The sequence below is a fragment of the Martes martes genome (genome assembly GCF_963455335.1).
Source record: "Martes martes genome assembly, chromosome: 10".
Lineage (NCBI taxonomy): Eukaryota > Metazoa > Chordata > Mammalia > Carnivora > Mustelidae > Martes > Martes martes.
In genome coordinates, this window is record NC_137898.1 from 89,034,429 (window position 1) to 89,052,632 (window position 18,204).

The 18,204-nt window shown below is 39.2% G+C and overlaps 1 protein-coding gene across 1 annotated transcript in view; it reads left to right on the top strand.

Moving 5' to 3' along the window:
* Positions 1–15,903: 15,903 nt before the first annotated feature.
* LOC308351441 (opioid-binding protein/cell adhesion molecule) overlaps positions 15,904–18,204 on the top strand; it is a gene marked incomplete at its 3' end in the record, with an annotated part of 225,156 nt that continues 222,855 nt past the window's right edge. Inside the window, exon 1 of the mRNA XM_080817081.1 lies at positions 15,904–16,130. Within this exon, the coding sequence (XP_080673207.1) occupies positions 16,031–16,130 (100 nt within the window). The 5' untranslated portion in view covers positions 15,904–16,030. The remainder of the gene's footprint in view (positions 16,131–18,204) is intronic.

Here is an 18,204-nt window from a genome sequence, read left to right on the forward strand (position 1 = left end):
TCAGTGAGAAGACGCTCCTTTATACTGAGCTCTGTAAGCACAGCCTGTATTAGTGTTCTGCACAAGTGTTTTGCAGAAGTGTTTTGCACAAGTGTTTGGAAGATTGCATACATGTTTCTGCTCTTTGCTTAACACATGAGTAAAACGGGGGACGGCCAGAGAAATTCAGGTTGTTTTCAGGTCAGACTCCTATTCTTTTGGTTCCCTCTAAGAAATCCAGAGAATCCCAGGATTGACGACTACCCTCTTTGTCCCAGACTGGCAACTTGTGGCACAGAATTCTAGCTGACAAAAATTAAAAGCAGCAACTCTGGGGGCCTGCACAAGAACCATTTGCAAAAGTTAATCCTGTGACTTTATTGACCTTAGGAAGTGGCTCTCTCTGGGTCTTGCATGGCCCAAGGAAATAGTTTGTCTGCCTTCTATTTTATTTTATTTTATTTTTTTCCCAAGGGGAGTTCATTCTCATTATATAAAGCAAGCCACTATTCTGGAAAATATGATTGGCTTATTAAAAATATATGGCATATATTTTTAAACAGGCAGAATTGACATTCTACAGGAGAAGACTTGTAAGAATGGAGAAGCATTGGAAAAAGTATCACTTCCCATCCCTCTTCCTCCATCTGTCCCTGCCCATCTGTCTGTTTAATGAGGGTTTTATTTTTAGAAACTCAAATAAAGTTTTGTTCAGATGTGTAGTCTGTTTAGGATGGCACAAGATGAATCAAACAAACTTATTGGCCTTCGAGTTGGCTGTGAAGCCACAATCACTTGAGCACACACAATCTCTACGTCTGAACTTGAGACAGCATGGTCTATGGGCTGAGATCCAAAAAGGTGGACTCCCTACTTAATTTTCCAAACTTTATAACTGACGTTTGTCAGTTTCATATATTGGAAAATGAGCTCTAAGGGAAAGTCAAAATTACTATGTTTGGGGTATCATTATTCTTTAGTTTTGAGTAATTACAGAAATACAATACCAAACATTTCTTAACTACTATGAACTCAGAATGGTGATGATAGTAAAGGAATTCTTTACATAATTTTCACCAAAATCTATGATTTTAAATATTATTTCCACTTTATAAATTAGAAAACTAATTGCTCATAAAGGATCAGGAGTTTCTAGTCCTGTGATGAAATTAATATACTTCTTATTAAAATATTTATTCTCTTAACCACTGTATTACACTGAAATCCTATAGGATAGCATAGAAGCTCATCAATTTCCAGCTTTTTTTGTTTGTTTGTTTGTTTCATAAATAAGTCAGTCCTTTAGCAGTTTCTGGTAAGTTTCACCTGAGCCCAGAAGGGCAAAAGTTTGTTTATGCACAATTCTGGAAAAAGAAGAATGACCTTTGAGGTTTTGCCTATCTTAGGGATTCCGTGATCCCTTACATTATATGTGGGAAGGTATTTGCAGGGAAATCCGTGGGCTGTAATTTCTGCCTTGCCAGAGTCGTTGCTCCCACGATACTCATGCTGGGAGCCTGTGGCTGACTTGCTCCATTCTTCAAAAAGATATCAAGCTCCCCAGACTCTCTGCTTTTAATTTAAAATTTTAATTTATACTTTTCCATGGATGATACTGAGACAGACATGGCCGTGAGTAAATATGTCAGGATAATCTATTGAATGGAATTAAAATGGTGTGTGCTTGGGAAACATTTTAATTTCATCTTGCTCACTTCTTTTGCCAACTATAATGAACAAATCGGGAGGCTGGGTTTTAAAGCTGTTCAAGATGTGGAGGAAGGGACACTGGGGTGGGAGCCAGGCAACAAATAAATAACATGAATTGTTCTGGGTAGCTTCTCAAGGCATCCATGACCAACCGCAGGGCAGCCTCTGAAACAGCTGTCTCTGACAAGCGGGCAGGTGTGAGAGCAAAAGCCCTCATTGCCTTTTACAACTCCATGTGGAATTCTACACCATTGGCAAGGACCAGAAGGGCAAGGGACATGGGGTTGGGTGATAGGAAAGGAGTGACTTTACCATTCTTATCTTAAAAGACACTTTGCTTCTTCACCCAAGGGCTCTTTGCTTCTGAAACGGCTTCGCCTTATGCTGTATGCCTTGGGTACTTTTAAAATAAAGTTGTAATGAGGAAGGTGAATAAAGAAGGCATCCCATAGTCACATGGTGATTCTGAACGGGAGATGACCATGCACTGATTACTTGCCCAGTGCCCAATTCTGGGGAGAGACCCTTTCAAAAATCTGTACTTGATCTTCATCTATCTTAAGATGCATACTTAACTACTGACTCTGAAAAACTCCTGTACCAGCTAATGGTGTGTCCTTGGCTGGAAGTGAAACCTTTTGAATAATTATTCACTTTTCCTCAGTGTCCCACAGTATCTGGGCAGTAAATATCTCTTAAAAGAATTGAATGCATTGCCCTGAAGCTCCTGACCTGAAACAATCCATTCAACTGTGATCCTGACCTCAGTAGCCCACCACTCTCCTCTCCTGCAGCAATTCCACAGCTTGCATGCTTCAGTCTGCTCTAGTATCTGGTTCTTCTAGACCAGGGCTTGGCCTGTTTACACAATGAGGCTGCCCGAGACAAGGACACCACCACATGAGCTACAGGGAGCCTGTGAGCCAACTGAATTCTCTTGCAGGTGTGCACAATTGTATTGATTGATCTTTCAATTATGTATTTTTAGAAATACAACATTTTCCAACCACTGGTCATCAATCTAGAAACTAGCCCATCAACTACTGTGTCAACACACTGTGGACAAGGCCTGATAAAAATACAAAGTTAAAGTTGTCTCAGTGGCTATAGCTGAGAAAATAAACCTTAGAGGGAAATAAAATCCTATTGTACAGCTGTGCATTGGTCATGTACAGGATACTTCTGGAATGAGAAATTTTCAGAAAAGAAGGAAGGCCTTATTAGAAGTGAAAGAATCTAGAGGTAAACTGGAAAAGCACTGGACTGATTTGCTAGGTAATGTTATAAATGTAAATCCCATGTTACTTCTGATCTATTAGCCAGCAGAATGACCTGTTTTGAAACTGGGTTCAAAAACCCTAAAGCAAACACCATTCTTTGTGGATTTGAAAATACAGAAAGAGAAGGCTTCAGAACGCCTTAGAAAGTAATAAGCAAATGGATTCCATATCCCTTGGTTAAATTAGCAGACACTCCCAGATAATAAAAGTTGAATTATAGTTTTCCAAATGAAGCAAGAGAGCTCTTTGACAGTAGCAATAGAGCAGTCTCTGTTTACAGAATGCTTCTTATTTGCCAGGTACAATTCTGACTCTTGCACAGGTATTACTTCATTCAGGCTCATAATAATATCAAATAATGCTGTGAAGTAAATATGTTCATCCTACTTCACAGATGGGAAAATAATGTTCTGAATGGTTAAACAAAAGGCTTGTTCTAGGTCATCAGCTAGTAAGTAGCAGAGCCCTTATATGTCTGATCCCAGGGCCCTCTCCTTAACATCATAATATACTGTGTCTACAATGCTCAGTTTACATATGTCACTGAGGCTCATAAAAGAGCCCCTGACTCCCACCATCCTTCTCAATATTGTTAAGAGCCACCTAGATGATCCACCTGGCCTCAAAGTTAGTTTAATCCCTCATTGACAAAGGTCACGGTTGCAAGATCACCAAATATTCCTCCTTTCTCTCATGTACACTCTCTTTCATTCCAGCTCATTTATTCAAAGACCTTATTAAGTCTTCCAGTGCGTTGAACCCACCTGGTTCTCTCTATCCATTAACCCGTTATCTTCTTTATTCACTCAATTATTTTTCAGTTCCTTTAATCCTCAGCTGCTTCTCTCTTGCCCATCTGGCATATTCCAACACTGGATGAACCAAAGTAACCACTCTCTGTGTCTACAGCAGGGCAGTGCTGGAGAATCTCTTCAAAGCTGGCAGAGTATTGTGGTGATAAATCCTTGGCCATCAACTACAAATGGAGCTCAGCACAGCCTGTGTAACTAGTAGAATTCCCCAGTAATTTTGCTCTCATTTTCTGCAATAGCTATTCATAATAGCAAACAGCTATTTCATGTTGTCTTGCATCCTCCTTCCCCATCTCCTACTGTCCCAGTTACTTTCAGCTGCTCATTTTGCCCTCTCCTTCAGAGAAAATAGAAACGATCACTCAGTAGCCTCCTTATTTTCCTCTGACCAGATCCACAAATGCTCCTGTGTTTCTATTATTTTTTTTCTTCTCCTAGGAGTCAACAGATGAAGCATCCTTTTCTTCATGGGTTCTAGATCTGTAGTTTTTCAACTTTCTGGTTATTTTTCTCTGTTTTCCCCCTTTCTTTAGCATCAACAGTTTTCCCATTCAATAAGATCAGCCTCATCAGCATATACTTATACATTGGAATGTAAGAAGGTCCTTGTCTTATTCACAGTTGCATCTGTAGTACCTAAAATTGGGCTGTGTGGAGTGTGGTCCCTAGCACATCAGTATAATTACAGAAATTGTTGGAAATGCAGAATGCTGGTCCTCAACCAGATCTACTAAATTAATAAGATGTACAGGTAATTTGTGGGCATATAAAAATTTGACAATTTCTAGCACCCGATAGGTGTTCAGTAAATATTTATAAAATGAATACGTTCCCAAGTATTTCTATTCTTAAAAGAAACAAACTAACAAACAAAAACAAAATAAAAACCTCAGAAGACCCTCGTGTCCTTGATGGCTCCATTTGTCTTTCTACCTTTGCTGCCAACATTCTTGAAAGTGTTGGCTGCAAATATTTTCAACACACTTCACTGTCCATTCATGCCTTACTCCCTTTCTTCATTTATGGCTCCATTACCCCTTCCTTGGGCTGTGGACCCCCTTGTCACATGACTTCTCTCTCATATCTACAGGAATCCAGTAGTTCTTCTGCATCCTGTCCTGCTACAGTTCATTCTTCCCTAGAAGTCTAGCATTTTCTTATAAAAGGCATCACTTAGATTATGGCATACCTCCACATAAACATATTCAAGGATTCCCCATGACAGCTAGAGTAAAATACAGACTTTTTACAGTAGATATGTGTGTGTCCCAGTCTCAAGGAATCTACCCATTTTCCCCATCTTCCTTGCTTGGGCCACTGTAGCATCCATTCTGTTCCTTACCTGAATCAACCTTTTTCTCAGAGCCTACACATCTTCCCTGTCCTCCATCTAAAATGCTCTCTGTACCCAGCGCGTGTGACTGGTGTTCTGTCTCAGTGTTCAACCTTAGGCTAATCGTTAAGAAAGGCCCATTTCTATACTGTGTATCTAACCAGGGTTTCCCATGCCATGGCTGGTTCATGGACTGTCCCAGCAACCATCCCAGTTCAGTTTGTAGTAAGTATACAAGTGTTCTCACGGTTTATTGATTGCATATTTCTTCCACCATCTGAAAATACCGTGAGGGCAGAGACATGGCTTAGTCGAGTGTCTGCCACTTAGTAAATACTTAATAAATATTTATTAATGGGTGAATTTACACTTTTTATTATGTCCATGAATGTGAAGAGTATCTCTTTAATCCTCTTGTCTTCTATCATTCACCTAAAATCATAAGAATCTTGAAGGCAGGCACTGGTCTCTTTTGATGGTTTTAGCTGCCATTTTTATTTTGCCCTTACCTGTGTGTCCTTAGGAAACCAATATACTTATCTTCCCAATATACTGTGAATTTACGGAATATCTTGAAGTCCAGGAAGAAGCCAGCTCAATCATTCATTGTTTTGTTCAGAGAGCTTCCTCTTGCCTTTCTGCAGACCTTTTCTCTTCATAATTACGTTTAGCTACCCTATGCTTTGCCTTCTGCTGCCATGATAGGAACTCTCCTCCTCTCTCCTCCCACAGCCATGCTGTTTAACCCCCTTTGTGGGTGTAAGCAATTTCACTTCTCTGCAGAGCCATCTTTCCACATAAATCACTACCTTCATTTTCTTTCGTTCTATCAGATGCTCTGTTCTGAACTGCCTTCTTCCTGGCTGCCTCACTTGGGTGGTGAGGTGTGTGAAGTTGCTCTCTACATTCAGGTAGAGCCCTCATTGTGCTTGTGGGGAAGGGAAGTTCCCCTTGCTTGCTTGGGGACACAATGAGCACCGTTCTGATGGACTCATATATCATCGGTCATGGCTGAAACCACAACACATCATCATCCTGCAGCTGATTTTCTGCTTCAGGTGACACCATTTTCAGGATACAACACACTTCCTTAGTTTGGTTTGAAATGCTCACTTTTCTCAAGGGCCCAATTTTGCATGCATTTGTATATTTTTTTTTTTCCTTTTCTCTGGATGACACCCCACTTACACACATACACACATGCACACAAACAAACTCATGCACTCTTTCTGTGTATTAATGTAACTCCCCACCTCCAGATGTTGTTAGTGTGGCACCATCTTCCAATTAGGGGGCAATCTGCAGGTGTCATGTATCTGTCAGCCTTCAAAGTCAGTCTTGTACTGGACTGAAATATTTCCATACTGGACCCTATCTAAGAAGCTCTAATCCCCCCCAACTCTTCTGCAGAAGCTCTCATGTATATTCTCCACCAATACATTATCAGCAAATATTAGCTCTAGCAGAGTTATTACTCTCATTGAATTTTTCAACTATCTGAATCATAAAGTTTTCCCTTACATAATTTAGGGTCCTTGTTGATGCTCTAGAGTTGGCTGTATTTGTAACTCAGGAAATAACTGAGTAGTTAAAGCTTCCCAGGAGAACAGCTTTGTGCAATTTAGAATACCTTGGGAATTGAGCTGCAAATATTTCATTTTGGTTTGCCTCTTCTCCTTTTCTTTAAAAAATTCATTTGTTATTGGTCTTTGAATTTTCTAAAGCAAGTTCTTCCTTCCATTTTTCAAACTGGTATTATTAATATGTTTTGATGCATGTAAGGTTCCTAACTAATATTCAATTAACTCAATTTATATAAAAGGGCAAAGATATTCAAAAGCAAAAACAAAAATTTGAAAAGGAAATTCAAGGAAAATGCATATTGGAGCTTTAACATTCAACTCTGTCATCTTTATCAGCATTTCTTAAATTGAGTATTCTTTAGAAGGCCATCTTATTTTATTTTATTTTTAAAGATTTTATTTATTTGAGAGAGAGAGAAAGAATGAGAGAGAGAGCACAAGAAGGGGAGGGTCAGAGGGAGAAGCAGACTTCCTGCTGAGCAGAGAGCCCGATGTGGGACTCGATCCCAGGACTCCAGGATCACGACCTGAGCTGAAGGCAGTCGCTTAACCAACTGAGCCACCCAGGTGCCCCTAGAAGGCCATTTTAAAGACAGGGGACATGCGTAGACAGAGACAAGGTTTCAGGGATTCCCAGTAGTAACATTATGTAAAAATCAATCAATCTATCTATCTATATAATTTGGTATAAATCCGTTAACCTTTAAATATTCACATGACTCTAAAATCTAAAATTATAAATCACACGCATATATAACCACTAAAATTAACAACATTAATTTAATGGAGCAGATGATGTTTTATTAAAATTAATTTCCATGTTGCAATCTGAATATGGTACTGACTGCTGTCAGAGCATCGGTTTTGACTCCAGTACATCCCATATGAATTCTCTCTGCACATCATTTCATTTCAACTTTAGAGAACCTTTGTTACTATTGTGGACCCTGGCATCCTTTAGCTTTCCTTGGCAGAAATGTACTGCTGAACCCTAAGTGCACTTCTGTATTTTCTCATCAGCCTGAGGCAACAGAAGAAGTACTCTTTGATGCTGTTGTAATAATAGACACAAATCTGAACATTTAAATCTAATTGTGGTCACCACTTGCAGAATAGGTATATATTATTTTTTTCAGAATATTTTACAAATGAAAACACTAAATTAAAAAATAGAAGTAAAGATGGGCGCCTGGGTGGCTCAGTGGTTTAAGCTGCTGCCTTCGGCTCAGGTCACGATCCCAGGGTCCTAGGATCGAGTCCCGCATCGGGCTCTCTGCTCGGCAGGGAGTCTGCTTCCCTCTCACTCTCTCTGCCTGCCTCTCTGCCTACTTGTGATCTCTCTGTGTCAAATAAATAAATAAAATCTTAAAAAAAAAAATAGAAGTAAAGAACCCATGGATGCTGTGTATGTGTGCCTAACTTACAGAGACATGCACACATACAAATATCTCCAAGGATATCTACTTCACCTTCTATAAGTTCTTTTTTTCCCCCCCAAGTTTTATTGAGATATAACTGGCATATAATATTTTTAAGTTTGAGGTGAACAACATGTTGAATTGATGCACTTATTTATTGCGAATGATTACCACCTAGCAAAAGCTAACACCTCCATCCCATCACATAATTAACATGTCTTATTTGTAGTGAAAACATTTAAGATCTACTCTCATAGCAACATTAAAATATATAATACTACATCATTATCTATAATCTTTGTGGGTTCTTTTGATACCAGTTTGAAAAATATTGTCTCACTTTTGATCATTATAAATATGTACTGATCACCTAATAGATGCCAGATGGACTCTGGGAGGAGCTGGTGATAAAACAAAGACCACTGACATGGTTCTGATCCATGTGATATATATAACCCAAGTGGGTAAAAGAAATGCAATGTTGTACCTTCAATAAAGAAGTCCAGGATATTCTAAATTAACATTGCATTTACAAAAAAGAGTGAGTGGAGGTTTAGAATGATGCATTTGTATTAGAGGTTAAACTCTATTCATTACTGTCTACTCATTAAGACAGAGAGGCATGCAAGGTATTTTAGGTATTATCCCAGTAAAAAGGGTAGACACTTTCTGGTTAACTTCAGTTTCTCAAAATGCCAGTTTTCAATTATCTGAACACTAACATTTACAGAGTTAACCATGCAGGTAAGATTTAAACCAAATACATGGTTTAAAATACTTGTTCTTGGGACACCTGGTAGGCACAGTCGGTTGGGCCTCCAACTCTTGGTTTTGGCTCAGGTTGTGATCTCAGGGTCATGAGATTGAGCCCTGTGTCAGGCTCAAGCAGAGCGTGGAACATAAGGCTCTCTCTGCCCCACCAATCTGTGCTCCTGTGCTCATGTACTCTCTCTCTCTCTTAAATAAGTGAATAAATAAAATACAATACTTGTTCTCATTAATTAATTAATTACTTGTTCTCTAGTTACCCATAATATCTAAATGTTCCTGCAGCTATTTGTGAATATAATTGAGATGTGACTTCTATTTTAAGTTAGACGTGATTTTCAGACATGCATTGGATTGCATTCAGATTTAAGATTGTAAAAACTTCAGCATCTAGTATGCAGGTCCCAGAGAGCATTTCCTGACCCCTCTGTCTCAGATATGCTCCCAGGCCCCATGGCGTTCACCATTTCTTAACCTGCTTTGCTTTTACTCCTTGCCATTCTCTGAAACTAAGTTGCTTATTTACTTATATGCTTTCGTTGTCTCACTGGACATGGCTTCAAGGCCCATAACCTTTGTCTGTTTGCCAGCCAGCATTCTTGGTTCCTGGAACATTGTCTAATATGCATTAAATATTGATTAAATATCTGTAATGTGAATCATGGTAGTTTTCTATATTGTATTTTCAGAGGCAAAATATAAAAACAAAAGCAAACATGAAGAACACAGACAAAAACCTTAAAGCTGGCTGATTTCACTTTTTAGGAAGATCTTATTATTTTGATTAAATTCCAACTTGTCTCTTGTCTGGTTTCTTGAAGGCAGTGGTTCTTAAAGAGAAGTCCCCAGACCAGTAGCATGAACTTCACCTGGGAACTTAAACATACAGATTCTCAGCCCACTTCCAACCCACTGAATCAGAAGCACTTGGGAGCTGGACTCAGCAATCTGTGTTTCAAAGAGCTCTCTGACTGAATCCAATACAGAATGAAGTTTGAGAACCACTGCTTGAAAACATCGATTTCCTTTATCTGTACCTCTTCCTCGAAAACAAAGCAAAATGACTCTGTATCTTAATCCCATGTCCCATATTCAGTGGAGTCAGAAATGACAACTTTGCCTGCAAGATCCCTTTCCTCCAATGTTTTTTGGGGCATTTCTTTGAACTTTCTGAGTATTTCCATTCTTCACAAATAGCTAGAGTGGTTTAAGAATGTACAGAAGTCATTTCCCAGTATCTGTCCTGTCCTCCTAAGCTATTTTGTCTCTTATGAAAAAAAATAAATACTAAGTTCCATAAATCTGTGGGAAAATGGTTAGATAATGCCAAAAAACTCATGCTGGCCTTATTACTTGGATTCTTGAGACACAAGCACTTTCTTCTCAAGGAGAAGACTGCAACTCTTAAGTGCAGGCATTCTATACCAGGCTGCCTAGGTCTAAATTCCCTGCTCCAGTTGTACCAGCTGTTAGAGTCCTGAGCCTCTCTGCATCTCAGTTTTTGATCTCTAAAGTATGATAGTAATAGAGTGTGTCTCAAAGGGTAGTTATGAGGATCAGGTGATTTAATATATGGAAAGTTCTTAAACTGTCCTAGGTAACTATAAGTACTATGTAATTTAAGACATTACAGTAGAGTTGTAATGAGTTCTATCTTATCAAGGAGCACTAGATAGGGTTTGTTTAAAAGTAAGAATTTGAGAGACTTAAAAGAGTTTTCATGAAATTAGAAAGTTGTCATTAATGTTTCTTAACTTTCTTCCTGGATGCCCTTATGTAACATAAAAATTTCTCCTCTGTGTGCTTCTGGTTAATGAGAGTCCAACACAGTCATAAACAGCAGGGAAGGAGCCAGGTTTAGAAGAGCACTTAAGCATTTTTTAAAAAAATTTTTCTCTGAATTCTTCTTCCTACTATTCCCTGTTATGTTTCTTTCTTGTCCCTCAAACAATACCATTATTCTCACAAGTGTCTTTATCATTCTTTAGGTTCTAGGACTGTACAGACTCAATGAACCAGCTCTCTCCCATTCAGAGAGATAGATTTATCCATTTAGCCCCTATGCTCACTAATGAGGCCCAGGTTCAAGAGCAGGTAATTTGGGCCATAGACATGTCTAGGGTATGTCTACCCAAGGAGTACACAAGGCTTTCCAAGGGCTGTGTGGCAGGGCACTGAGAGTATGTTTTGCCTCTGGAGGATAGATTTTAAATGACCTATTTTAAAGTCAGTCCCTGGAAAACCCCCTGGTAATTTGAGCCGAGTTCCATGCACTCCAACTTGCAGTTGTAGGTCTTATACATGCACTGAAAGGTTTTTTGTTTTTGTTTTGTTTTGTTTTGTTTTAATTAACTTATATTGTATTATTTGTTTCAGGAGTACAGGTCTGGAATTCATCAGTCTTACACAATTCACAACGCTCACCATAGCACATACCCTCACCAGTGTCCATCACCCAGCCACCCTATCCCTCCTACCCCTCTCCCCTCCAGCAACCCTCAGTTTGTTTCCTGAGATTAAGAGTCTCTTATGGTTTATCTCCCTCTCTGGTTCCTTCTTGTTTCATCGAGCACAATGAAAGTTTTAAGAGAATGCATTCAAGATCTCAGATTTCCTAAATAAATCTGCCTGAGAAGGTGCTTGAAATTAAATTGTAATTCTGGTTCTCCTTTTGGACGGTTCCCACTTTCTAAGTTGTCCAGGAAAGAATTTACCTTTACTTTCATTTTCATTCACACCATCCAACTATTTTCAAAAAGAAAAAAAAAAAAAAAGGCTTCCCTTTGAAGGGGGACCCCACCAAAGGAAGCACAGACATATATTTGTAATAAATTCATGGCAAAGTGATGCCTTTTCTATCTTGGAATTAGAGAGAGAGAGAGAAAGAGGTGTTTTCTGGCAGAGGACAATGTGATTTGGCCTATTAAAATAAACAGCATTCAGTTTTACCTACCTTTCTGGCTGTATTGGGTTAAACTACATGCTTCTAAGTAAAAGAGAAACATATCTTTAATAGTCATTTGATAAGACCTGGTAAAATGTTAGCAGTATACTGTCCAGATATTGTGAAATTGAATAAATTTAATACTCAGTTACAAAGCCTTTTGCAAGTCAGTTCGTTGCTTTGAAAGAAATTGAAGGAGGAACTAATTGAATTGTCAGCTGTGAGATCATTAAAATAATTTTTGAAGCTGTATTACTGTGTGATTGTTGGCACACATCTTGGAAGGGGTTCAAAGAATTGAGTGGCACTGCTATACAAGATTCTCACTTGCTTATGTGAACTAGGTTTTTCTCAAACAAAAATAGGAATCAAATGGGTCCTGAGCTCTATCTCATTCTAGCAGCAATGGTATTTATTCAAGGTACAATTTTGAAAAGCTTCATTTACCCCATTAAGTACTAGATTTCCAGTAAAAGTTTACTTTTTATGTTTAATTATACTTAAAAACATGGACAATATATTTATGTTGTTTTGTCGATATTGCCCTTGTAATAATAACTCATTCTAAAAGAAGATAGTATTACTCAGAGCTTTATGATCACAGGACATAAAAGAAATCTCAATTTCAATCTCCCTATATATATTTGCAAATAAATATGAGAGCTGATCAATAGAAGATTTTTAAGCCTGAAATACTACATCAAGATAAAATCCTACAGAAGACATATTGGAAACACAAAAGTTAAGGTTTTAAAAAGGAACAATGTACATTTTATGACTAATTAAGAAGAGCTTGTTCATAAATTTTGAAACTAGATAATCAAATCACTATTGCATTTTAATTTTATTGAAAAAAAATGGATATATAAAGGAATATTGTGACAGTTTAACTTTGAATCTGAATAGTCTCCACAGTCCAGTAATGCATCCTTTAAATTTGGGTTTTAAAAATTATATCAACTTAAAAATGTGCAAGAGGTTACATAATTTACCAAAATGAAAGCAACAATATGTTTTTGTACTTTGTCACCTGAGTTTGTGTGGTCCTGGGGATTAGAAGGTGACTCTCTTTACTCTGTCCCAATTTACCATCCACTTCTAGGCTTGCCAGTTCCTGGCATCGCACAATTAGAACTTCATTGTTAGGAGTTACTCAAACAGGGATTTGGTGTTTAGGAAAACACAGCTATCATAAAGAAAGGTTGCACACTAACCCTTATCAATCATTTGCAACTGCGAGTAAATGAATGAACTTATTATTATTATTATTATTTTTGTTCCTGCTAATAAATGCTTTTGGAAATGTAGAGTAGGGAATGTTCTTTAAGGCTTTTTGGTCTTCATAAAGGAAATAGAAAGTTGCTAGAGAAGGGAAAAACTACATAGAGACTGAAGCTAGGGTTGCAGGATATGGAAGAAACAGGATGGCTTCATTTTTTTTTTTTTTTTAAATCACCATGACACACCTGTGAAGGTGGCAGTCACTCAATGATCCTTGAATTATCGTATTGTGATGGCAAATAAGGTCGGCCCCCAAACTACCGGTGTTCAGAGATGTCTGTGTCAAGTTAAAAAGCAAAGAGACAAACAAACTAATTCTAGGAATGTTAGAGTATGATTCTATTTCAGGTAAATAAATCAACACAGTCTTTACATATGTGAATATATGTATGTAAAGAGTGAGATGTGGAAGAAGTAGCCAGAATGTTACCAAATTAAGGGCCTCATTTGTTCACATGTTTAATCATGCTTACTTCATTTTTGTAGTTTGAAAAACAGCAAATAAAGAAAAGTTAGAAGAGAAAAATTTCTTCTTGCTGCCTTTTGAAAGCATCTAATTATCAGTCTAATCCCAAGGTTGCCAGGACCTGCTGACTGACAGGTGGACTTATGCATAAGACTTCTGTGATTGGAAGCTAGTATTATTTCTGTGTGCCATACCAACCAGGGAGAGTATGTTGTTAAACTGAGTACTGTCCCCTTTCTTTTCTTTTTTTCTCTTTCTTTCTTTCTTTCTTTTTTTTTTTTTTTTTAAGATTTTATTTTATTTATTTGACAGAGAGAGACACGGGAGAGAGGGAACACAAGCAGAGGGAGTAGGAGAGGGAGAAGCAAGCTTTTTGCTGAGCAGGGAGCCCAACTTGGGGCTTGATCCCAGGATCCTGGGATCATGACCTGAGCCAAAGGCAGCCACCCAATGACTGAGCCACCCAGGTGGTTCACACTTTCCTCTTTCAACAGAAATTGTTATTTTAGTGCTTCAGTATTATTCTGCTCCTATGGCCATTCAGGATGACCACATTGTTAAGGGAAAACAGTATGTTCAAATGTGCTTGATCTCTCCTTCATTGCCAGCGTCCTTGGTGCTTTCATCCCCTGAGCCTTGTCAGAAGGCTCTCTGCTTTCAGTCAAAATGGGATCAGAGGGGCACCTGGGTGGCTCAGTGGGTTAAAGCCTCTGCCTTCGGCTCAGGTCATGATCCCAGGGTTCTGGGATCGAGCCCCACATCGGGCTCTCTGCTCAGCAGGGAGCCTGCTTCCCCCTCTCTCTCTGCCTGCCTCTCTGCCTATTTGTGATCTCTCTCTGTCAAATAAATAAAATATTTAAAAAAAATGGGATTAGATTTGGTGAGATATGGCAATGTTTTTTCTATTTTCTCACGTGGAGGTGCTAGATTCATGTTCCTTGTGCCCTAAGGTGGGCCTCATACCTCTTTGCTAGGATGTCTGCAGAGAGCAGCACAAGTATAATTGTACTTTCCTATTTGTCCAGATACTGTAACTCAGGTTCAGACTAAAGCAACAAGTGGCAGGTGGGCATATCTAGGGCCTTTAACTACACCCTTCTTTGCAATCCACATTTATAAGGGATTCCCTTCTATTTTCTTTTTCTTTTTCTCTTTCTCTTTCTTTCCTTTCCTTTCCTTTTTCTTTTCTTTTTTTTTTTTTAAGAGAGAGAGAGAGAGACAGTGAGCAGTGGGGACAGGCAGAAGGAGTAAGCAAGCTCCATGCCCAGCACAGAGACCCATGGGGGGCTCAATCTTATGACCCGGAGATTATGACCTGAGCCTAAACCAAGAATCAGACACTTAACCTATTGAGTCACCCAGGTGCCCCTCTTTTCTTTTCTTTTCACAGATTATAGGATCATGATGCACATATGCAAATTTTCTTTCTGACCAGCAGGTGTATTTGTTTCTGCATTAAACTTGAAAGACTGCAAGTCTTACACACCAAAAAAGAAATTCCATCATTTCCTGTTGTAGGGAGGAATGGATGTGAGGTTATGAGGGAATAGAGGTTAGCTCTTTACCATGATGATGTCCAAGGTGACATTAGCTATATTATTCTCTTGGAGGGGGGTGGCTGTAAGAGGGAAAAGGAATGCTAACTGACCACTTTCTTATTCTTTCTGCTGACATTTTTAGAGGTAGCCCTGACTTTCTCAAAAATTGTTGGGTTTGTAAGGTGAATTTTATCAATCCGTGTTATAAATTGTAGTTTGCAGGCTTTGGGTAGCTTAGGGGTACAAGGAGATTATGGATACCAGGGAGGGCTGGCAGTAAATATGTTCACTTTTTGACTAACAACAGGTTAGGTATTTGCTTTTTGGATTATCTGTGACCTTATTTGAAATACTGATCTACTTTTCCCTCCCCTATGCCCCTGGGCCACCTCTCCCACAATGTGGTAAATGTACTCAAGAAATATAAACTAATTTTCATATAAGCCTAGGGGGGGAAATAAGATGGAAAGCAAATATACAGCAAAGATATTCACATAATATGCTCCTAAATCAAATAGGAATCATTTTATATCATCAGTTCTTCAAGATGATTCAGGCCACTGTTACCCTATATTTAGGAGGTTTCATCAATAATTGATTGTTTCCTTTAACATTGGGTTATGTTGTTTCATTTAGTCTTCAAAATATAGCAACCACATTTCTAATACAATCTCTCAACAATCTCTTCCCACTCTCCACTTCCCTTTCTCAATGTTTCCCTTCCCCCTTTTCTCCCCACTTCCCCCACATCCCTCCTCTCCTTTCTCCACACCCCTCACTTACAGGTGTACCATAGATGACCGAGTCACCCGGGTGGCCTGGCTAAACCGTAGCACCATCCTCTATGCTGGGAATGACAAGTGGTCCATAGACCCTCGTGTGATCATCCTGGTCAACACTCCAACCCAGTACAGCATCATGATCCAGAACGTGGATGTGTATGACGAAGGCCCGTACACCTGCTCTGTGCAGACAGACAACCACCCTAAAACTTCCCGGGTCCACCTCATAGTGCAAGGTGAGTCACAGCTGGATCTGGGGGTTAGAGGTCCTGTCAACGATGGAAGGGAAGCATAATCTCAAACTTGGTTTCTACTCATGTATGAAGACATGAAAAACATTTTCCTCTACAGAACCCCAAGATTAAGTGTTATGTTTTGGATTCCTTCCCATCTGCTGGGTTCTTGACTAAGTACTGAATATCTTCACAGTTTCTCAATTTTATCTCTGGTCCTTCTGTTCTTATTAATAAGTTGCTTGGCATGTGCTGGTTAAGTTATTAAGTTATTTAGCACTCTGGAGTTGGACAAGAAATACTAAAAAATAGAGTTATTAATATTCTCTGTGCCTTTTAATTACCTTTCGTAAGATTATTTCATAATAAGAGGTTAATAACATCGATGTGAAGTTATGTGCCTGGTGACTGGTTTTCGGATGGTTGTTGGATGTGCATGTTCCAGAAGGGGTTCTGGGTGCTGTGGTCAAGTCCTCCCTGGCATGGACGCTGGATCTTTGCATCTCTTTAGCCTCACAATGGAGCCGAGATTAAGAAGGATATTAGTCAAAATGCTATCTCCAGGTCAATGTCAGAAATACATTAATATAATTTTTTCTGAAAGGGGAGGTGTTTTCTAACATCCTCCCGCATTGTCCCTTAAAAAAAAATCTGTGTCAAGCATATCATTCAAGAGTTTTTCATTAGAATTTCACAATGTAGGAAAAAAAATAAGGCTGAGAAATGTCAGATTCCCAGATATCAACTATCAAATATTAAGAATTAAAAATACATTCAAGTAACAGCTGAGAATTTGGGAGCCATTTTAAAACAAGGCAGCAATACAAATGGACTTATTTTAAGCTGTTCTGACTAACATCACTCCCCCATCCCCCCCATCACCATGTAAAGCAGTTTCTGTCAGGTATTGACTTATGGTAGCAATGAAGTGCTAAGGAGACTACTTCCCACCCCCAGTGCCATAGCCTCCCTCCACTAAAGGAAAGGGTCGGGTAGACTTTTCTCACAGTTTCCACTACTGACTTGTTGGAGTCAAACACTGAGCTCTCAGTGTTTGAAGGAGTCCCTGGGTATGATTCAGTCTTTAGTAAGTGTCTTTTATTAGATCCCATCTGCAGTAGATTCAACTTTTTTTTTTTTTTCAATTTGTGAAATGTGTGTGGCATCTTGGCTTAGTTAATGTGGATCCCCTCACCCTTGCTTTACTAAAGAATATAATTTTTCTCATTTCTGTTGGTTTCATGGAGAGTTTGAGTATAGATTAGTGGTTTTGTTGTTGTTGTTGTTGTTGTTGTTGTTTTTTAATATTTTAGTCACTTGTAGAATTCAGGATAGACATCCTTTTCTTTTGGCTAGAAGAGCTCTTTACCAGATCTCTAGCTCTGTGGGGCCATTTGTAACAGTTTGTTCCAGACCAGAGATCAGTCTGCTGCAGCTCTGTTCCCCATCCAGACCCTGGTGATGCCATATTGCTTGAAGCCCAATCTCAGTTCAGCCTTCTAGCCCTTCTCTCATCCCTGAGGTCTTTCAGATGCCCACATCAGCCTGCATATGACAGATGTCTGTACACTCCTCTGTTTCCATTCTCCATACATGTCCCACCCAGGGGTATGGCTTGATGATGATCACTGCTTTGGAGCTACAAGACGGCTTGCCATCTGGAGATAAAGACAACTGTCATGTCTGTTGTTTCTTCTCAGAGGCTGGTAGAGGCGCTTGGTGAGATCAGTTATCTGAGATGAGCTGGAATGTCTGTTGAAAGTTCCTGGGGTGCAGAAAACAAGGGGGTGTGAGTTCTCACTACCCCGCCTGCCACCTGGGCTTGGCTCCAGAGGAGCTGAAATTCTCAGCATTGGAAGTGACGCCTCCGTGGCACCTTCGTGGCCTTGACAGCAGAGTTATCTTCAAATTCAGGAAATGCTGCACTGAAATAAAAAAGAACTGTCAGGCACTGTACAGAAACAGACTCAAACAGAACAAGGCTATCACTTTTCAGGAAATAAGACAGATTGTGTAAGCATGTCAAAGTCAATACAGGCCATAAAGGGCTAGTGATGCAGAGCTTCAGGGATAATGT